At 35.1% G+C, this 23,688-nt stretch overlaps 2 protein-coding genes across 2 annotated transcripts in view; one reads left to right on the top strand and one right to left on the bottom strand.

Moving 5' to 3' along the window:
• The window catches only part of mRpS33 (mitochondrial ribosomal protein S33), a 38,371-nt gene extending 16,392 nt beyond the window's left edge, over nucleotides 1-21,979 (top strand). Inside the window, exon 2 of the mRNA XM_090371625.1 lies at nucleotides 21,778-21,979. Within this exon, the coding sequence (XP_090227751.1) occupies nucleotides 21,778-21,892 (115 nt within the window). The 3' untranslated portion in view covers nucleotides 21,893-21,979. The remainder of the gene's footprint in view (nucleotides 1-21,777) is intronic.
• A 1,001-nt stretch (nucleotides 21,980-22,980) lies between these two features.
• The window catches only part of Tsr1 (Tsr1 ribosome assembly factor), a 256,253-nt gene continuing 255,545 nt past the window's right edge, over nucleotides 22,981-23,688 (bottom strand). The window contains exon 20 of the mRNA XM_090371624.1: nucleotides 22,981-23,252. Within this exon, the coding sequence (XP_090227750.1) occupies nucleotides 23,086-23,252 (167 nt within the window). The 3' untranslated portion in view covers nucleotides 22,981-23,085. The remainder of the gene's footprint in view (nucleotides 23,253-23,688) is intronic.

Genomic DNA, 23,688 nt, shown 5'->3' with positions numbered 1-23,688 from the left:
AAAAGTTTTGATATAGTTGGACATTTAAAATATTTTTCTTCTAGTACTTGAAAATAGGACAAATCTTTATCCTTTTCGTCGGCATTCATTTTAGTCAAATGCTCTTGTAACCTAGAAGGCTTCATTGCTTCATTTGAAAATACTTTTTTGGCAAATCAAGCACATAGGTAATAATTGGTTCATAGGAGACTGAATAAAGCCATATTTCAAATACTCAATACTGTACTGCCGACATTTCTTCTTAGATTCAGACATAATGAAGTAATAAAATTTGCGACAATATTCACAAAATAAAAGATTTAATTTACACTTTCTATGACTCCACTTATCTATCACACTTTCGACTGGTGATTGTAATGAAACTTATTCCTAAACAGCAAAAATGTACAATCACATATCAATTTATGAATTATTATGTTGGCAAAATGACCTTGGAAGCTTTGAAGATGAAACGCGCTGCGGCATTAGTTTAAAATTCGCGCCTAATCTGTCTCAAACGAATCAGCAGACGTGGAGATATAATTGACTGGTCAAGCTTACGTCATTAGCATTACCAGGGTGATCCAAGGAGAAAATAAAACTGTAAACAATTTTCGTGGAAAACAAACAGTTGAGCATCATTACTTGCGAACAATATTTTGCATTGTCGCTCTGTCACAACATTTTGCTTTTACTGCTTTTCGTGCCTCCATAGCCAGGTGGGCAGGAGCAGCAGTGTTGAGCACATGCTTCTTGATTAGACCAGGGTTCAAGCCCGTGAGCCACCAAATACGGAGGATGCGGAAAGGTCAGGGAATGACCACCGCATATCCCTGGAGCAATATGGCCTTAGTTGCTAATGATCCTAAAAACCAAACAACAACAACTGCTTTTTGTAATTGTTGTACAAATGAATTGCAACGAATTGGTTTTGAAAAACAAAAATATTTCACTTCCTTTCTTCAGTATATATTGTATCTACTAACAAAAAATATAGAAAATTTATCAATTGGAAGCTATACTGGAAACGGAAGGAAAAAAAAAAAAAAGTGTCGTAAAACTGATCACTACAATGCGCATTTCATAAAAAAAAAGTTCGCCTTATTGTAATTGTTTCTAGAGGACTAAATCGGAATAGCAGTTTCATGGATGTATATTTGATCTTAAGAACTTTCAAGAAAATATTTCTATTCATAGCTGCGTTATAAACTTCGAAAACTGATGTTGAAGGAACTTCGCATGCATCTTACCTGGTGTGCAAACGGGGGAAAAAAAAAAAATATATATATATATATTTTTTTTTTTTTTTTTTTTTCGTTTTTGTAAATGATTTTTCTAATCTGTTAGTAATGACCCTAGTGAACAGCTTGTAGATGTGTGTTAACAAGCTAATTGGTCTATAATTTTCAATTTCTGATTTACCTCCTTTCCTATGCAGCAAAACTATAATTGCATTATTCCACTGCGTAGGAGTCGCACCTTTTCTAATGCACTTTGCGAAGAGCCTTGCCAGTTTTTGTGTTATGTCTCTTCCTCCCAATTTTAACAAATCTACAGTAACTTCATCGTCCCCTGGGGCTTTCTGATTCTTCATTTTCTTCAATGCATGTTCTACCTCATCAGGAAGAATATTGGGTATGTCGTTTGTGTGTTGCTAATTTTCGATCCATCTTCCCCACTGCTGGCATCATTCCCTCGCTCCTTGTATAATTCTCTATAGTAGTTTTCTGCTATTTGAATTACGCCTTCTCTGCTATTTATAAGTACACCGTCGCTATTCTTCAGTTTCAGTATCATTTGTCTTTCTGTATTACTGTTCATGGCTGCTGATTTTAAATCCTTTGTTTTCCCTTAATGCTTGTTCTACTTTTCTTGTGATAAATTTTCTTATGTCCCCTCTGAGTCTCTTTCTAATGGCTTTGCATAACTCAGTATAACTCAATTTTCATAACTCAGTTTTCTCCTTGCCAGTGTTAAAATTTGTCAAGAAACACTTTCCATGTAGGAAAGTGTTTCTTGACTAATTTTTTCTTCTTTGGATTTCTTTTTCCCTATAGGTTTCTTGGGCTATATCACTTTCAGAAAGTGTAATATTCTTCGTCGATATCTTGGTCCTGAGCAGTCTGCAGAAGCTCAAACTTGTTCTTAAGTTCCAGTACATACTGCTTTTTCTCCTCTTCTGTTATCTCAAAGACCTTTGTATTATTTACTAGAGTCAATTTTTTCCTTTCCTACATCTATATCAAGTGTACATCTTACCATTCTGTAATCACTTCCAACATTTACCTTATTCAGGACGGTAACATCATTCACGATATATCTTCTGTTAGTGAGGATGAAGTAGATTTCATTAGTTGTTAATCCATTTGGACTCTTCCATGTCCACTTTCTAGTACTAACAGATCTAGTACTAGGAATTAAACATGAGATTACATTGAAAGAACTCATATCGGCACAGCATAAATAAACAAATTTTTTTATTTGTTTTGGATATATTATTTTTTGTTTATTTGCATTTTCCACGGCACACCAATCGCCGTGGCACACATGTTGAGAAACACTGTTTTATGTAATAGTATCAAAGGCTTTTTTTGAAATCTAGGTGTATGATATCAAAATTTGTACCAGTGTCTTTTACTATATTAGAGTGCCCAATCCGATTGGTTAGAGAAGCTTGTCCCTTAAGAAATCCATGTTGTTATTGCTGTGTAACTGCATTCCTGTCTAGATGGTCCTGCATTACTTTTTTAAACCAGCAACACCATTATTTTCATTGGAAAACAGAAGTCAAGTCTGTAATTACCCTTTTGCACACTTTGTTTCCCCTTTGTGAATTGTCTATACATTTGTATGTCTTCAATTCACAGGGACTTCTCCTGAGTCCACAGATGCTCTCATAATTATGGCTTAATGTAATTTCTCTCAGTTTCCTCTTAGTTATCATAAAATCATTTAGCCCCCTGTTAGAATTTTCGTATTAGTAGAGGCATATGATGCAAGAAAGGAAGCTTATATAGCATCAGCCAAAATAATCTTCACATTTCACCAAACCATTCCCTCCAAAAGTTTGTCCAGTTCTTCCTTGAATTTATTTAAGCTATCAACTTCCACAAAAACAGATGGAAGCCTGTTCCAGCAATCATCCACTGGGTAAAGGCAAAAATCTGCACATCTATTCTACAACTGTCTTTCCTCGATATGAGTTTGTACCCCCTCAGGTGTATAATCTGAGCAAGAGGAAGAATCCCATCAGTATTGAGCCTTTTGAAACTATTCAAGGCCTTGTACATCTCAGTCAGATCACCTTGCAGGTGCCTAGTCTCCAGAAGCTGCAATTTGCAGAACTTAAGCCTTTCTTGGTAACACCAACCTTATGTTCCACTCACCAGTCCTGTTGCTCTTCTCTGTACCAGCTACTCTGCATATTCCTAAAATGAGGCCTCCAGACCAGTATGCAGTATTCAAGATGCAGCCTGACCATTAAATTATAATAGGGGATAATTCCATCCTTATCTCTGCTAGCAAAATTCCTGTATATCATTGACAAAGCCCCATGACCTGGTCAGAAAACTTCATATCCGACTGCACAATTATTCCTAGGTTTTTTTCATTCTCCACTACCCTAAGTGTTGTACCACACAGTTGGTGCATTTCTCTGGGGTTACTGCTACCGATATTCAGTATTTTGCATTTTTTAATGTTAAACTTCAGTTACCACTTCTCAGCCCATCTGCCCAACTTTTCTAGATCCTGTTGCAGTGGCACACTGCCAAACTTTGTATAATCTGCAAACTTCGACATTAAGCCTGATATACTTTCATCAGTATCATTAATAAATATACAAAACAACAATGGGCCCAACACCAAATCCTGAGGAACTCCACTATTAACATTAGTCTACGAAGAGCAGTGTCCATCAATTACCACTCTCTGTCTTCTCCCATTCAACCATCCATTTATCCATAGCAGCAACTTGCTCTTAATGCCACACTGCTTCAATTAGATTTGTACAGCAGTTTTTATGTGCAACAGTATCAGCAGCATTCCTGAAATCTAAGTATATGATATCAAAATTATATTTTACATCCTATTCCTTTATGACCACATTGCAGTACCAAATTGTTCAGATAAAATTTTCCTTTATCAAATCTATGCTGTGTCTGAATTATTACTGTAGTTAGTCCCTGTAACAGAAGTTAAACTACCAGTTCTGTAATTACTCATGTCACCTTTGATCCCCCCCACCCTTGTGAATTGAGGATACATTTTCACATCTCCAGTCTGTGTGAACCTCCCCTGAGTCTAAGGATGCTCTCATAATTATGGCTAAGAGTTTGCTTAGTTTCTTTGCTGCCTCCTTTAATATAACTTAATAGATCTTGTCCACCCAAGGTGCCTTTCTTATGTTTAATTTCTCCACTCTCTCTCTCTTATGTTTATTAATTTCTCTCTTATGTTAAATTTCTTCACTTTGCTCTCAGTTATTGCAAAATCATTTAGCTGCCTATTACACTTTAATAAGCTTCTGTCCTCCATTTCCCTACAGAATTCCTTATCTGTAAACGTAGATGCAAAATGCTCATTCACTTTAGATATTTGTGCAGGATCAAGAACAGGCAAACCATCATTATCAAGTTTAGCAATCTGATTCATCCCTTTCCTTCGAGTTTACATAAGTAAAGAACTCTTTGCTGTTTTTTTTTTTGCATCCTTTGCCAAAGATTTCTCGTAATCTGCCTTTGCTTGCCTAATCTCCTTTGTGGCTTGATGGGCTTTTGTGTCACCTGATAATTTATATGCATCTTATGCATTTTTCTTTTCTGTCACGAGTCTCATTACTTCATTCTACATTCATTTAGGCATAAACATTGAACAGTATTTCTTAGTTTGTATGAAAAGCCTAATAGCTTCCAAGATTAATTCCTTGAATGCTCTGCAATTAGAATTTGCTGTTGGTAACATCAGTTGGTCCCACTTTCGGGAATTTAAAAACTGTCTAAGACCAATGTAGTCACCTTTACGAAAGTGAAAACCCTTCCCTTTACCTCTGATGGTAGTTCCATCTTTAAGTAAATCCCACATCAATATACTGTGATCATTGCCACCTAGTGGTTCCTCTTTTTGCAAATTCGTAATGCATGAATAATCACTGCTGATAATCAGATCAAGAGTATTATTCCCTCTGGTTACATCTCGAACATGCTGCTGTAGAAATCATCTAATAAATCCCCAAAAGTCTTGTTAATGTGTGAGTGAGCAATCCACAAGTTCTAATCAATATCTGGGAAGTTAAAATCCCTTAATTTAAGACATTCTGATTTACTAGCCCACTATTTCTTCATAGTTTTTTGTTGTACTCATCAGAGTCATTCGACCTGTAACACACTCCATCCCTCATTTTTTCCTTTCCCAGTGCTTATGTCATTCTGATTTACTAGCCCACTATTTCTTCATAGTTTTTTATACTTATCAGAGTCATTCTACCTGTAGTAGTAGCATGTGATGCAAGAAAGCAAGTGTATGAGCTTATGCAGCACCAGCCAAAAAAAAAAAAAATCACACCATTCCCTCCAAATGTCTGTCCAGTTTCTCCTTAAATTTATTTTTAACCAATCAACTTCCACAACGAGAGATGGAAGTTTGTTCCAGCAATTAACTACCCGCTGGCTAAAGGCAAATTTCCGCACATCTATTCTACATCTGTCTTTTCTTAATTTGAATTTATGCCCCCTTAGGTTCATAATCTGAACAAGTGGAAGGATCCCATCAGAATTCAGCATGCTCAACCCATTTATGGCCTTATACACCTCAATCAGATCACCACCAGGTGCCTACTCTCCAGTGCAATTTGCAGAACTTAAGCCTCTCTTGGTAAGAGGATCCCTTCATTCCCTTCACCAATCTTGTTGCCCTTCTCTGTACACGCTCAAGCAAATCTACATTCTTCCTAAAATGAGGCCTCCAGACCTGTATGCAGTACTCAAGGCGTGGCCTGACCATTGCCCTATACAGAGGGAGAATCGCCCCTTTTCCCTGCTAGCAAAATTCCTATATATCATTGACAAAACCCCATGACCTGCCCGGTCATCCTGTCTGCATTGCTCAGAAAACTTCATATCTGACTGCACAATTACTCCCAGGTCTTTTTCATTTTCTACCACCTTAAGTGTAGTACCACACAGTTGGTACGTTTCTCTTGGGTGACTTCTACCCATATGCAGTACTTTGCATTTGTCAAGGTTAAATTTCAGTTGCCACTCCTTAGCCCATCTGCCCAAATTATCTAGATCCTGTTGCAGTAGCACATTGCCATTAACAACCCTGCCAACCTTTGTATCATCTGCAAACTTTGACACTAAGCCTGATATACCTTCATCAATAGCGTTGATAAATATACAAAACTGAGGACCCAAAACCGAACCCTGTGGGACTCCACTAATAACATTAGTCCACGAAGAGCAGCATCCATTAATTACAACCCTCTGTCTTCTCCCACTAGACCATCCTTTTATCCATTGTAGCAACTTACCCTTAATACCATTCTGCTCCAATTTGTACAATAGTCTTGCATGTGCAACAGTATCCTATCAAATTTGTCAGACAAGGCTTTTCCTTAACAGACCCATTCTGTGTCTGAATTATTTCTGCAGTCTTGTATAGATGATCCTGCAATGCATCTTTAACCAGTGACTCCATTATTTTACCCGGAACAGAAGTTAAACTAATTGGTCTGTAATTACTTGTCACCCTTTGATCCCCCTTTCTGAATTGGGGATACATTTGCACATCTCCAGTCCGTGGGGACCTCCCCTGAGTCCAAGCATGCTCTCATAATTATAGCTAAGGGTTTGCTTAGTTTCTTTGCCACCTCCTTTAATACAACTGGATAGATCCCATCCACCCCAGGTGCCTTTCTTATGTTTAACTTCAACAATTTCTCTTCCACTTTTCTCTTCGCTTCCGCATTGGCGTACATGCAAGTATGCATGCACTTGTTCTTACTCTTATTTGCCCTAATGCAGCCCATGTATTTACTTTTTTCGTGATGATTCCCAGCAGCTCTTGGGATCCTTAGCAACTTGCCTTCCCGGCTGCTGCTCATTCCAATAGAAGCAGCGGAACAATCCCTTCCAACTCTGCTGTGGCACTGTTAATCTGTGTATCCACTCCAAGCTATAGCATCAGCAAATATTCTTGCACTCTTTCTATTTAAGTGTATCCCATCCTTGTAGAAGTAGTCTCTCCTGTTAACAAGTACAGACCATGCTAAAAAAAATTCTATTCCATGAGGCTTGCACAATCTCCCCAGAGCCTAATTGATTGACAAGGTTCTCAGTTATTACAAAATCATTAAGCACCCTGCTACAATTTGATAACCTTCTGCCATTTTTAAACCTTAATAAAATGTGTGAATGTAGATGCAAGATACTCATTGTTTGTTTGCTAACTGAGCAGGATCATCAACAGTCGAACCATCAATATCAAGTGGACCAATCAGATTCATCCCCTTCCTTTTAGAGTTTATGTAAATAAAGAAATCCTTGCTGTTGTTCTTAGCATCTTTTGCCAAAGATTTCTCGTAATCTGCCTTTGCCTGCCTAACCTCCTTTGTGACCTGATTACAGACTAGCTTATATCTGCCATAGGCTTCTGAGTCGCTTGATAATTTATATGCATCCCATGCATTTTTCTTCTCTGTCACGAGTCTCATTAGTTCAATTGATAACCATTTAGGCCTAAACCTTGAACAGTATTTCTTAATAGGTATGAAACTTTTAGTAGCTTCCACGATTAATTCCTTTAATGCTTCCCACTTAGAATTTACTGTTGATAACATCGTCAGTTGATCCTACTGTACAGAATTTAAAAACTGTCTGAGACCACTGTACTCATCCCACTACTTCTTTACGGAAGCAAAAACCCTTTCCTTTACCCCTGATGGTAATTATATCTTTAAGTAAATATCAGTATACTGTGATTACTGCCACCTAGTGGTTCCTTTAGCTGCAAATTCCTAATACACGAATGATCACTGCTGATAACCGGATCAAGAGTATTACCCTCTCTGGTTGCCTCTCGAACATACTGCAGAAAACAATCATTCAATAAATCCACAAGTCTTACTAGTGTGTGAGTGACCAACCCACAAGTTCCAGTTAATATCTGGGAAGTTAAAATCCCCCATTATAAGACATTCTAATTTATTAGTCTACTCTATTTCTCTGTACAACTGTTCATTGTACTCATTCGAGTCATTAGACCAAACTGACTCCACAGTGCACTGTTCTTCTATATCAACTGGATGCACTTCTTTTGATTTTATGTTTTTCTTAATTAACAGCATAACACCTCCTCCCTTCCTATCCTATCTATCCTTTCTGTACACATTGTACTCCCCAAATTCCAGTTCTACATTCCTTATATCTGCGTGACACCACGTCTCTAACACACTCCTTCCCTCATTTTTGCTTTCCCAGTGCTATTGTCACACCAAACTGACTCAACATTGCACTGTCCACCAATGTCAATCTGATGCACTGCCTTAGATTTTGTTTCTTAACTAACAGCAAAACCCCTCCTCCCTTCCTGTCCTGTTTATCCTTTCTGTGCTCTCCAAATTACAATTTCGCCATCTCTATATCTGTGTGATACTATATCTCTGATATCTCTACAATATCTGCCTTTGATGTTTTTACCAGCTCATCAAATTTGTTTACTCTACTCCTAGCATTGGCGTACATGCAAGTATGCATGCACTTGTTCTTACTCTTATTTGCCCTAATGCAGCCCATGTATTTACTTTTTTCGTGATGATTCCCAGCAGCTCTTGGGATCCTTAGCAACTTGCCTTCCCGGCTGCTGCTCATTCCAATAGAAGCAGCGGAACAATCCCTTCCAACTCTGCTGTGGCACTGTTAATCTGTGTATCCACTCCAAGCTATAGCATCAGCAAATATTCTTGCACTCTTTCTATTTAAGTGTATCCCATCCTTGTAGAAGCAGTCTCTCCTGTTAACAAGTACAGACCATGCTAAAAAAAATTCTATTCCATGAGGCTTGCACAATCTCCCCAGAGCCTAATTGATTGACAAGGTTCTCATCAGTTTGGTTCAGGAGAGATTGTGCAAGGCTCCCATGAGCCTTGCACAACCGGAGAGACTGCTTCTATATGATAAACCTCTGGCATTCCCATTGCTAAAAAATTCCTTGTGAGAATTTAGATGCTAAATATCTATTGATTTTATTTAAAACCTGATCTGGATCATATCTAATACCAGTTAGATTCATATCTAATGTAAATGTGATTCATTCATGTTTACATAAGTGTTTGCTGCTCTTGTTTCAACAGATTTCTCATAAACTGCCTAATCTTATCTTGCCTAACTTCCAACTTAATTGTAGGCTAGTTTATATGTACTCTAGTCTTCTCTGTCATCTGATAATTTATATGCATCCCATGCATTTTTTTCCCTCTGCCATGAGTTCATTAGTTTATCTTAGATTCATTTTGGTCTATGCTTTGAACAGTATCTCTTACTTAGTTGGTATAAGAGATACAAGGCATAGACCATTATCTCTTAATTGGTATAAAAAAAGTCTAGTAGCTTTTCTGATTACTTCTCTGAATGCTTAGTATTTAGAATTTGCTGTTCATATCATCATCATCGGGTGGTCCTACTGCATAGAATTTAAAAACTGAGACCACTGTAATCACTTTTATGAATGCAAAATCCATTACTTTTGTCCTTGACTGTATCTGCATCTTTATGTAAATCCCACCTCAATGTACTGTGATCACTGCTGCGTATTGGTTCTTTTTTTCTGCAGATTTTTAATACATGAAAAGTCGCTGATAATCATATTGAGAGTTTTGTCTATCTTTCTTTGCTTGTCTGACATTCTGTTGTAGACAACAGTCAGCCAATAAATCCACAGAAGTCTGGCTGCTGTGAGTGATCAACCCACAAGTTCCATTCAATATCTGGAAAGTTAATAGTGCCCCCCCCAATTATAATAAGATATTGTGATTTACTGGCCCACTCTCTGTATGCACAGTTATTGGTTGTACTCATCAGAGCTATTAGGCTTATAACACACTCCTACTCATTTTTGTATTTCCAGTGTTTATATCACACCAAACTCACTAAATGTCGCACTTGCCTACCCATATTAACCAGAGAGGGTAATACTCTTAATCTGCAGTGATCATTCATGTATTAAGAATTTGCAGATAAAGGAACCACTAGGTGGCAGTGATCACAGTGTACTGATGTGGGATTTACTTAAAGATATAATTACCATCAGGGGTAAAGGAAAGGGTTTTTGCTTCCATAAAGGTGACTACAGTGGTCTCAGACAGTTTTTAAATTCTGTACAGTAGGATCAACTGAAGATGTTACCAACAGCAAATTCTAAGTGGGAAGCATTCAAGGAATTAAACGTGGAAGCTGCTAAAAGTTTCATACCTATTAAGAAATATTGTTCAAGGTTTAGGCCTAAATGATTGTCAAATGAACTAATGAGACTTGTGGCAGAGAAGAAAAAAGCATGGGATGCATATAAATTATCAGCTATAAGCTAGTCTGTAATCAAGTCACAAAGGAGGTTAGGCAGGCGAAGGCAGATTACGAGAAATCTTTGGCAAAGGATGCTAAGAAAAACAGCAAGGATTTCTTTATTTATATAAACTCTAAAAGGAAGGGACTGAATCTGATTGGTCCACTTTATCGATGGTTCGACTGTTGATGATCCTGCTCAGATAGCAAACAAACTGAATGAGTATTTTGCATCTACATTCACACATGAGGAGTTATTAAGGTTTGAAAATGGCAGAAGGTTATCAAATTGTAGCAGGGTGCTTAATGATTTTGTAATAACTGAGAGCAAAGTGGAGGAGAAATTGTTGAAGTTAAATATAAGAAAGGCACCTGGGGTGGATGGGATCTATCCAGTTATATTAAAGGAGGCTGCAAAAGAAGTAAGCAAACCCTTAGCCATAATTATGAGAGCATTCTTGGACTCAGGAGAGGTCCCCGTGGATTGGAGATGTGCAAATGTATCCCCAATTCACAAAGGGGGATTGAAGGGTGACACGAGTAATTACAGACTAGTTAAACTTCTGTTCCGGGAAAATAATGGAGTCACTGGTTAAAGATGCATTGCAGGATCATCTAGACAAGACTGCAGCAATAATTCAGACAGCATGGGTTTGTTAAGGGAAAGTCTTGCCTGACAAATTTGATTGGATATTATGACGTGGTTACAAAGGAACTGGATGCAAAAAATAATTTTGATATCATATACAGTCAGTCCTCGTATAGCACGATAGTTGTTCCTAGAAACCCTCATGCAATATAAACAGGCCTTATGGGAAAAATAGGGTTAGTTGCCGACCCACCAAGATTAAACACATTTGTAACCAAAACATCACCAAACACAATAAATAATCATAATAAAATATGTAAGTATTTTATTACGACTATTACATAATAAAATATTGCTAATGCTTTTGCTTCTGTCGTAAGCAAACTTGTTCTTTGTTTGATTTTCTATACAAACAGATGACAGCCGTTCCATTTCTTCCAATTCTTTGTGTCATGATCTAATAGATTTTAATTACACTTTGAATTGTTCCTGCTATGAAAGTTGTTTTTATTTTCTCTGCATTCTTTCCAATTCTCGGCATTGGCTCATTTAGGCCTGTAGCATGTGCAATATTACATGGTCTTTCACTTTGCTCAAAGCATTTCACAATTTTATATTTCTTTCTCTATTGACAGAGGCGGACTGGCCATAAGCTGTACTGGGGAAACCTCGGTCGGCTGGAAGCCAGTGTGATTTTGGCCATAAACTCTAGTATGAGGCCACTACAAATTTTCCTGGGTAAGAATTTTTGACACAGTCCACCTCTGTTTATTTATATTGCTTTTCTTTTTCTCTCTGAATCTGTAGTGTCTTCACCAGGATGCTTACTTTTCACACCTTTTTAAGTATTTTACTCATTAATTTTAAGGAATAAAGAACAATTACAAAATGAGGAGGCATGCTTGATACACATAAACAAAGCTGTACAAATTGGAGCAGAATGGTATTAAGGGTAAGTTGCTACAATGGATAAGGATGGTTGAGTGGGAGAAGACAGAGGGTGGTAATCATTGGGTGTTGCTCTTCTTGGACTAATGTTATTAGTGGAGTCCCACAGGGTTCGGTGTTGGGTCCACTGTTTGTTTTGTATATTTATCAAAGATATTGATGAAGGTAAATCAGGTGTAATTGTACAGTCTGATGTGAAGTTCTACAAGCAGTGCATACAGGCTGCTAGGAACTTTGCCAATAGGAATCAAAGAGGTAATTATCCTATTCTGTAAAGCAGGGGGTGGCTAGCAGGTTGATCGTGGCTTTAATTTCGGTCGATCACAATGAATTTTAAATATATATAAAAAATAGATTAGTCAAAATCTAAATGTTATTATTATGCACCCCTCTTCGTATGCTTATTACAAATCCATTTAACTACATGACTATCTTGTTGCTGCACAGCTGCTAGGCTTGTCTAGTGAAAATTCACGCAGTTACATTGTGGATAGCGTAGCGTATGTGTTGAGTTCTTATTTAGCTTACTTAATATTAATAACTGGACAGTCTTATGGCTCCATTCCTATTGAAATGATTTTGCATTATTTCTTTAATGATTAATTCCATTATTTTTCCTGGCACAGAAGTCAAGCTTCTAGGTCTGTAATTACTCACTTCCCCTAACAACCACCCTTGGGAATAAGAGAGAGGAATTTGCACTTCTTCAATTTGTAATTTCTCAATCCAAGGATACTTTCAGTATTATTTCTTTTAATATAATTGTATAAATTCCAATAGCTCCAGGTGCAGCGTCATATCATCCAATGGTACAGCTTTAGCTCTGGGGGGATAAAATTAAAACTCAGATATCTTGTTCATGTTTTGCTTCAACAGTTTCTATTCCAATATCCTTTCAGTTACCATAAAATCATTTAATTATTAGGTAGTTGAGGAACTAAATGCATATTCACCCTAGGGGCTCACATCTGATGAGTATGGGCTTGGCAAACCCAGGGTCCTGAGCTGGATATCATTCTTATCTTTATTGGTGATTCCTTTCTACTTCTCTCTCTCACACACACATAAGGTGTCTTGGGAGTGGTGTTTTTTTTTTTTTTTTTTTTTTTTTGGCTGGTGCAGCTTAAGCCTCAGGCTTCCTTGTACCATATGGCTGATGATGATGATGATAATAATAATTATACATATGCAGTTAAATAAAATCTTAATTTATTCTGCTATTCCCACTTCTAAACACTTCGTGTGTGAATGTAGGTCCAAGATATTTATTCATTTTGTCAGAAATGTGTACAGTCATCAGTAATTATGTCATTTATATTCAGTGGGCCAATGAGATTCATCTTTCTTTCTTTTTAAGGATTAACATAAGCAAAGTTTCTTTGCACTTTAAACCAAAGATTTTTCATAATCTGTCTCATCCCTGAGTAATTTGATTACAGATTAATTTATTTGAATCATGTTCATTTTTTAAAAATATAACCATGAAGTTAAATACTTACTAGTGTGTAGTTCTATATATATATATTAAAAAAAAAAAAAAACAGTACCCAAGGGTGCGAGGAAGTGTTAAGTGAGGGTATTTAATTAAATTTGAGTTTATGAAGAAAATTAATATATAATTAAATAAAAAATTTTATTATAATATAATCTTATAAATAATTACAAAATTATAGGTAATTAAAACAAAAAAAGGGCGAAGGTAAAGAAAGCCAACACAAGAATGACGAGAAACATCAGATAACTTGTGCAGAAAATTAGTTTCCCGATATGGTGCTCTAGTGCTGCTCGCTCGGTAAACAGACGGTAGGTGTTGTCGGTCTGGAGCAGAAGTCGAGAACAATATATTGATTGACAGGTAGTCGTGGCAAATGATGTGCTGATTGGTGCACGAAACAACACACAATAACATTGGTTTAGTAGCACTCAGAACCTGAATGGTAACTTCCCTAATGAACACTTTCCATAATGGTGAAAAAAGGTCAGGTTACCTCTACTTGAAACTCTCCTGAAGTGGAGGGGGAACCTAACCTTTTTTCTTTAGAATCACAGTCATATTTTGAAATACATTCATAAAACAAATTTTTTTATGACTGTATTTTTATTTTCTTGTTCAAAAATAGCTCTAATGGTGAAAAAAAGGTCAGGTTACCTCCACTTGAATTCCATGGGAGCTTGAACCTCTCCCAAAATGGAGGGAGTAACCTAACCTTTTCCCCCCTTTAGAATCATGGGTGGACTAGCACAAGTATTAAAATATCAAGAGTCTACTTTTATTTTTAAAGACACTCATGCAGATGCACAGTATCATAATGACAATCAACACCTCATATATATATATATATATATATTATCTAAATGTATAATTAATTGTGGAATGTTTTCGGTAAATAGTGTTTTCCTATAGGTATTAGCGTGCTTACGGTTCAGGTGATCAGTTTAGCCCATGAAGGCTATCTTAATTCTGTAGGGGCCTATAAACATATATTTATGTAGCTTTTAAATTAATGGTAAGGAAAATTTCATTACAATTGGCTGATGATTTTTCATTACCTGCAGCTAACAACTAATCAAAATTAATGATTATGCTTACAACTATTCTTATTCTAAATTCCAATACAAATTTAATATTATTATGCACTTTAATTTAATACATTCCATCATGTGGTCATCAATCCCCTACTTTGTTGGGGACTTTGAGCGGATCGATGGCACATTTGATGTAATGCCCATTTGAATCATACATACCCGTTTCTGTTGCCACTATACCAGTTTTGCTAGTCTTTAGTCTAAGTATGTTTATATTAATTATATTGTAATATTAAAATTTTTGTATTAATATTTTTTGTTCTTGTTGGCGTTCTATGCAGCAAACTAAGAATAGTTGACACAAAGCCCTACGGGTATGTATCCGAATATGTGAAGGTTCTTACTCATTGTTACTAGTCCAGTAGATGTAGTTTAGAAAGGGGGAACTGCCTTCCTTCTAAATGTTTTATATGTAGCAAAGTTTGGCCGCACAGTCACACTTACTGTGATTGATGGTGTATTAGCTTCGGGCCCCGTTATCCTATGCTAATGCTTGTAGTGGGGGAGGGGATTTTTAAGTGGTTGGGTGCAACTTTGGCGATTGGTTGGTTATTATGCTGTTAATTCTATATGTGATATGTTAACATTGGAATTTATGCACTTATTACATATTGTACTTACATTTTCTTTTGCCATACCTTGGACTGTGCCGGTATAGCTTTTCTAAGGCATAACAGCACGTATATGCCCTTGGCATAGCTATTTACATATTTACAGCCTCTTACTAGGTGAGTTTTGTCTGTATTTTAATCTGGAGGGTATTTTTTTTTGGATTCAGGTTGTAGTGCAGTCAGACGATGAGCCTCGTCTGAGCGCAATAAACCTGTTTAAAACTTGGGGATAAAATAATTTATTGCTTTGGCATTTCTAGGGTATTTTCAATGAATGTATGTGGTAACATACATTCATTGAAAGTATTAGGGTGGTTTGCTCTTAGGTAAGCGTGTATGGCATATCTTTATATGATGGCTGCTGTATTGGGTGGGTGTTTTGTTTATCATGAATGTTTTTATAAGTTTTTGAATGGCTTCTTTTGTGCTATTTATATTGTTGCATATATATTTTTAACAACCTGTTTGTTTGATTTCTTATGGTGTTTCCACATATGTGTTTGGCCATATTGCTTTCCCAGTGTGTTAGCTTTATAGTAGTGAAGTTGAAGAGGTCTCTCTTATCATAGTGACGTGTATATACTATGTTTTGGTTGATAGTAATTTCGCTGTCTAAATAGATGGCTTGCTGGTTGTTATGCGGGTTTGTGCATCCTATAGCCAGGTCTGTTGGGTAAATTTCCTGTTCCAAAGTTGTCATTGTTTATCACTAGGACATCTATATATCTGTAAAATATAACATTATCTATGATTCTGCTTTCATAATGGTGCAGGTAAAGGTTAGCTATGGAGCAAGAACTGCTAGAACCCATAGCTATCCCCCTGCTTTGTATTTATATTTTGTCTTCCATGAGTACGTAGTTGCCTTTTATACTGAGTTTGATGAGGTCATTCCAATATTGTTTGTTGCATTTAATAATTTTGTGAAATTTTTCGTAGTATTGCTGGAGTACTATGGTTAGGTTGTCGTGAGAAATGCTTGTGAATAGGTTTTTAAAATTGTACGTGTATATACTTTTGATGTTATTGTTTTGGATTTTGATATATTCCAAATATTTTTTGTTGTCAGTGATGATTCTGGAGTTCTTGATTTCATTGGTTATGTCTTTTAATTTTTCTTCCATTATCTTACTAGAGTACTTTAAGTAACTATTTTTGCCTGATGTAATAAATATTTTTCTGGTAGGTACCTTGTGAAATTTAGGTATCCAATATATGTATGGGTATTGTTTCCTGTCTATTTTTATTTTGAGCTTTTTGTGCATGGCCAAGATTTTCTTGCTGATGCTGTTTGAATTAGTGCTTGTATATTTGTATGTGGCATTGTGATTCAATTCCTCTTTGATTGTTTGATGTTTGGGTTTTTTTTAGGAGTATTAGCAACGAAAGGCCATATTGCGTTTTGGGGGAATATGGCCATAACAGGGAATATGCAGTGGTCATTTCCTTGACCCTTCCGCATCCTCCATATTTCGTGGTGACGGGCTCGAACCCAGGTCTAATCAAGAAGCATGTGCTACGCACTGCCGCTTCTTCCCACCTGGCTACAGAGGCGCCTTGTTTCTATGTAGAATTTTTTACAGATAATGCTGAAATTGTTGTTTGCCTTGTCTGTGCTTGTGATCACAAATTTATTTTGCAATTCTTTTACTTTGCTGTTGAAGTGGTCCAGGTTTATCCTGTTTATCATATTTTTGCAGTGCTATGTTTTCTCTGAAATCAGTTAGTATGTTTTCAGTGGTGGTGGTGGTGGTGCATATCCAGCTTTGAAAAGATTCTATGAGTTTTTCAGCATTAACCATTCTGAAAAACTGTTTTGATTGTTAAACTCTTTGAGGAAATGGGATCCAGTCACAAACGTGCAAAATTATGCATATATGTGAAGGTGTAGAAGAAGCAATTTTTAAATGGTTGAAGTTGATTCCAGACCAAAACATGCTAATGTCAGGGCATTAATAGAAGAAAAGGCTATGAAATATGCATCTTTTCTGGGGAATAAAACATTCCAAGCCAGTTCTGGTTGGCTAGACAAATTTAAAAAGCGCCATGGCTTATTCGATAGTTATTTCTGGTGAAAGTGGGGTTGTGAATCCAGTTGCACTGTGTAATAAGACATTATGTATAGCTAGCTGTTTTTCTTTTGACAGTTTTACTATTATGAAAATTTATATGATAAAAATGAGACTATATATACAACAATAAAAGCTAAAATTATTTAATATCTGACAAGCCAATAACAGTCAATAATTGATAATCGACCGGAACTAATAACATTCAGATAGTCATTTTTCATACTGGTTAGGTATATCATTCAATAATTGGCTAATCATTTTCAAAATAATGAATTTCTGGTTTTGACTATAACATAATATACATTTACAATAAGGATGAGGAGATTAATCATTAGTATAATGAATCTAAACAATAACTTATATGGAAAAGTGGCATTATGGTGATTATATTTAATTAATACTGTTTACGCTGAGTAAACTGATATGCCCATTGGAAACGAACAGTTTTGTAAAAAAAATTATGGAGGACTATGAGCTCAAAGACATTTGACGTTGATGAAACAGATCTATTTTTTAGATGTTTGCCAAACGAGACACTGACTTTTAAAGGTGATAAATGTTTAGGTGGTAAAAATAGTAATGAGAGAATTAGTCTTGGTTGGTGCAAATATGGCTGGTAAAGAAAAATGTGGCTTTTGGTAATAAGGCAAAAGTAAACAATCCTGATGTTTCAAAGTTGTTAGATTTGGACTACAACAAACCTTGGATGACAAGTGAAATTTTTGAATAGTGGATTTTAAATTTGATAGAAAAATGATGAAAGAAAACAGAAAAATTGTGTTGCTTGTTGACAATGTCCCTTAGTAATTTTGAAACTTACCAGTGTGAAGTTTTTCTTTCTTCTGAATACCTTGTTTAAACTGCAGCAAATAGACCAAGGCATTATCAAGAATTTGAAAATGCACTACTGAAGGTGCATTCTGAAAAAAAATTATACTGAGAATAGAAACCACCAACCAACCTATAGATTCTGTTATAGATTTTTGGATATGTATATCACAGTTGGCAAAAGTGTGGAGTCAAGATGTGATGAAAATAATGATTATGAATTGTTTTGCAAAATCAGGTTTTGCTAAAACCCCAATTAACATCAATGAGAGGGATGAACTACTACAAGACTTGAGCAATCTTGGGAAGAACTCCAAGCGAGAGGTTTGTTCAGCGGAGAAATTGTTCTTGACAAATTTTTAGGAGTTGATAATGATGTCATAGTAGCTGAATAACTGAGTAACTCCAAAATTCTTGAGTATTCAAAGAACTAGTGACAATATCGACTATAAGTTGGATAACAATGAGGGCAACAAAGGCAATATTAAACCTTACAAACAGGGAAATGTTAGCAGCATTTGAAACTTTGCATTGAGGCCTTCAATGTGAAGAAAATGTGCCAGAAACATAATTGAGTGTAAACAAATGCAAACATTTTTATGAACGACGTAGAGTAAAATCCGGTGAAATACAACAAAAAATAACCAAATATTTTACGAAATAATTCTTAGTGTACTAATATATTGTACATGCCACGAAGGTAGTAATTTCTTAATATGTATTGTATTAATAAAATGTTAGAAAATTTATTCATTCCCAATTTATTTCCCATCGCTTACTATATTTCCTTATAAATGAAATTTCTGTTTAACGAATTTTTTCAACTGAACGATCATTTTCGTTATATCGAGGTCAGTCTGTACTGCCTGGATATATACAGGTAGCTCCCGACTTTACAAGTTAATTTGTTCTTAGCACACACTCGTAAAGTGGCAATTAATTTCCCATAGACATAATGTAAAAACAGGGGGTTACGTTCTCAACAATGAAATTTGACCATAGTAATGTTAAATAAAGGTCAACAAAACAGTAGTTTATGTTTAAACAATGACTTATTTGTCCAAAGAAATTAAAAAGATAGCCTTTAAAATCAAGCAAATTATAATAAAGAAATTATTCATGTCATAAATGTTAAGGAATGTTTATTCTTCATCATAATTGACTGAATGGAGACTCGTTGATGATTCATCATTCATTGCTGGTTTGGTACTTGTTGGAAGTACAAGTTGTCATCTTTTCAGAAATGCTTCGAGTCGTTTGTTTCCAAGACAGTCTTCTATTTTCTTTATAAATTTCATGATAGCATGCATAATTATGCATTTTTTAAATCTGTAGCAACCTTTCTAGTGTGGTTGAAATTTTAATCTTGTGACTCAAATCTCAGTTGCCTTTTCTATGTGTTGAAAAAGCTTCGTCAAGCCCCTTTGAGAGTGATGGAACGAACAGGAATTTCAGCTATTAAATCTTCTTTTTCCTCAGCTTCTTCACATTTTGACATTTCAAGGTCTTCATTTGTGAGCTCTTATTGTTTGCTTGAAGTAGACGTGTCAGTTGTAGAAACCTCATGCTGTAATTAATTAGCAAACTGCTGTCATAGTTTGCTAGTGTCATACAGTACACAATAGTAGTTAAGTGCATGGTTTGAAACGCGTATTTATGAATGTTTAGTGTTTATTTATTGCAATCAATGTTCATATTTTCAATTTTGTTGATAATTGGTACTTAAAAAAAAAAACACAACGAACTGCTTATATATATATCTGTTGTGGAGCTACAGGTGGTACTCCACAACTTCAGATCCACCAGTGAACTCTGTGATGTTACAAGAACTCTGGAAAAAAAAAAAAAAAAAAAAAAGCATGTGAGTAGAATGTGTTATGTTACTGTGTTGATTGGCATTCTATGCTGATCAACACAGTAATGGCTGATTCCGATGTCCATCCCAAACCACGAGGAGGCGATATGAACAGAACACTCAAGTGTTCAGTCTGGTAAGTAAAATACTAAAAAAATAAATTAGAAACCCAATAAAACTACTAGCAGAGGTTTAAACATATTAAATTTCTAATAAATAAATAAATATTACAGTAAATATAGCTTAAAAAATAGGAAAAAGAAAAGATTCTGAAAATTTACTTGTTTTTTATGATTGAAGATTTCATGGAAGGGAAACACATTTCACCTTAATAACATTGCAAATGCAATAAGATCGAGTTTACTACTCATTTATAATTAAATTGCACTAACAGAAAAGCCCAATAAACCAGGAACTGCAAATTGTTTTATGTAGTGACCTCCAGAAATTGCTCCTCTGCTCACGTCTCACGAAATTTCTGTTCGAACAGAAAAATGTGAGAACCTGAGTCAGTCTACAATATCGTGTTATCTTGTGAATACAGGCACATGCTGAGCCATTTTAGTACCTGAGGCAAGAATGAAAAATTGTGCCCTCCCCTAAAATATTAAAAAACAAATAAATAAAAAAATTGATCAAATAAATGACTTCACTTAAAATACATTTGTTTTAATAAAAATAAAAGGATGACAAAAAAATAAAATAAACTTTTTAAAGTGATTTTTGTTCTCATAAGCAGCATTCATTATAAACAGATTTATTTATCTATTAAATATTGGTGTAGATACACAGATAGCTCTTAAAACAAAAATTATGATAGTAGTGCAAAGGCATCATTGCAATTTATATCGTGATAATTTGTATCTTATATCGTGATCATCCTTCACAAATAAAGAAGACTATTGTTACTTATTCTCGGTGGACACCACCTCCCAGATGGCACAGTTTCAAGGCTTGTTGGCCTTTCATTGGTGGGCAGGTACCCTGGTATTGCAATCATGACAACCCAGTTGTGAAATTAATCCCACAATATGAGAGATGCCAAAAGGTGTACATAACACTGTAATAAATCCAAAAGCAATAAGGCATAATATTACAAGAACTTAAAATTTATCTATTAAATATTTATTATCTATGATAGTAGTGCAAAGGCATTACTCTATTAGTGAAACATTACTTACTTGAGGTAGTGCAATACATGGTAACTCATTGTGAAGGATAATCATAATATGAGCTACAGTAGAAACAATGCCTTTGCACTACTAACTTAGTTTTTGTTTTAAGAACTATCTATGGTGTAACTACACCAATATTTAATAGATAAGCCTAAGTTCTTATAATATTGTCTTGTTGCATTTATTACAGTATTATCATGTGTTTCAGTTTATTATCTCTTCAAGAGTTGCCTGCTGTGTTGTCTTTGGCATTAGTGCTGGTAGTAGATTGTTGCCCTCTGTATGTTTTTATAAAAACCTCTTTGTGAACCAGTGTCTTTTTTTATTTTACTAGTGTGCAGAGATGAATCTTCTTTTTACTCTAATCTTGTGTTATCAGACTAATTCTTCAAAAAAAAAACCCAGGTACATATGTACATGTGTACCTGGCTTTCAGTTTATATTTGGCATGTGTATATATGAATTTTAACATCTGCACCAAGGGACGTTATTTATAATAAACTGCCTCTAAAGAACACATCTGTTATTTACATTTTTATGGCTATCAAATTCAGATAAATTATTTTTTTTTTCTTTAGAGATGAACATGAAGATTTTAAAGATGAAATTAAAAGGCTTAGGATATTGCGAGGCAAAGGACCCCCTAAGAAAGGGGAAGGTAAAAGAGCATTGGCAAGAAAAGGAAGTACATAATTATGGAATATATAGACTAATCAAAAATTGGAGGGATTTATTCTGCCTCTTGTTTTAGACATATGCAATAAAAATGTTTCCAGTTGATTTTACTTGGATGTTCTTTAATAGTCAATATTTCACTGTTTTATGTTTCACCCTTTCAGAAGTACCAATGCAGATTTATTTTTTGTTGCTTTGGGGAGCACAGGTATACACAATGAAAGTAATTTAAAACAATGTGTCCATTAATGTACAAATTATTTTGTGGTTTTTCTACTGCATACTACCCTGTGTTTACAACTACTTGCAGATGCAATTCATAATAGATAACAACATGAAAACAGCTTAGAAAATCACAGAAGTCATACCTGTTGGTCTTAGTTGTCTGGCTTACAAAAAAATTTTTGCAGAGTTCAGATCAGATCAAGAATTTACATCTTCCACCTAAGATTAGTTAAACACAGTCCTGATTGAAGAGGCCTCTAAGAATTGCTCCAATCTCTGTTGGAATTCAAACTCAGACTCCCCCACTCCAAATGAGTGAAAAGTGGCAAAACCACTGTCACTATTTTAAAAATGTAGGTATCTTAAATCTAATTTGACATAATAGTACTTCTGTTTGAAGGAAGTGAAATCTGAAGCCAATTGTGCAACCAGTCTGCACAGAAAATTCCTTTACTGTGTTAACACTGATGTCAGTTATAAAAATATCAAAACATTTAGCATTGTTACTGAGATGCCTTCTTAGATTACAGAGTAAGTAACATTTATAGTTTATCATTAAGGAGGCACTACTGAATAAAAACAGTTATTTTTTTTTTTTATCTTAAGGGGTAGGGGACTATTGTGTTTATGTATAAAATAGCTTGAATGTGCAAAACATTTGATATCGAAATAAGAACTTTTCACAGTTGAAAATTTACAGTCTTTAGTTTCTTGTTTATTCAAATCTGAAGGTGATTGTCATCATTGTGTGCTACTTATTTGTAATGAATCAGCATACCATTGTTCTTTAATGGAATATCTTGAGTAGTTTAGAAAATATTTTACTTGATACAAATTTGTCTTATTTCTCACTTGAAAATAGTTAACTTTAGTGGATATAAATACTTTTACAGAAATTAAATAACTGCATATTATTATTTTATTTTTTAAACAATACTCAACTCCACTTTCACTATGTACATATTTTACAAATTGTACAATTATTATTATTCCATTTCTTGACCTGGAGCTGGCATATCATAGAGAATGGGTGGTCGTGGTACAAAGCCACTGTAAGTCCATTTTGGATAAATTCTTTTATAAAGATTCAACAGTACAACATCTTGAGATTTCAGTTGTTTGTTAAAAAGACATTTCATATGTCCATGAGTACCTGAAATAACATATTAGATATATTATTTCTAACATATTAGATATATTATTTCCAAAATCTTATTTATAACATTTTTTTTCCACCTAACCCACAATTATTCAGATCTTTAAATCTAACTAAAACTGCCAAACAGATTAAGGCATTTTAGAAGTAAAAAAAAAAAAAAAACCTTATTCAAATATAATGTTTTTTTAAAAAGCTTAATAGATTACACAACTTCACTCTAAAGTGAAATCCGTGAACAACTTATTTGAAATATACCTACATGAGACTATAAGAAAATTTCTTGAGAAAATGAAAATGTAATAAAATACCAAATACCAGTTATACTAAAAATAAATTTGATGTGCTCATCAATTATCACGCATGCATATACCTTGCATCTGAGGTGACGGACTGCCCATGCCGGCTCTAACTTACGAACCACGTTACAGTC

This window comes from Mastigoproctus giganteus, chromosome 4 (assembly GCF_048544385.1).
Source record: "Mastigoproctus giganteus isolate SK-2022 chromosome 4, ASM4854438v1, whole genome shotgun sequence".
Classification (NCBI taxonomy): Eukaryota; Metazoa; Arthropoda; class Arachnida; order Uropygi; family Thelyphonidae; genus Mastigoproctus; species Mastigoproctus giganteus.
The sequence above is the reverse complement of the archived record's forward strand: the minus strand, read 5'-3'. Positions and strand labels throughout refer to the sequence as shown.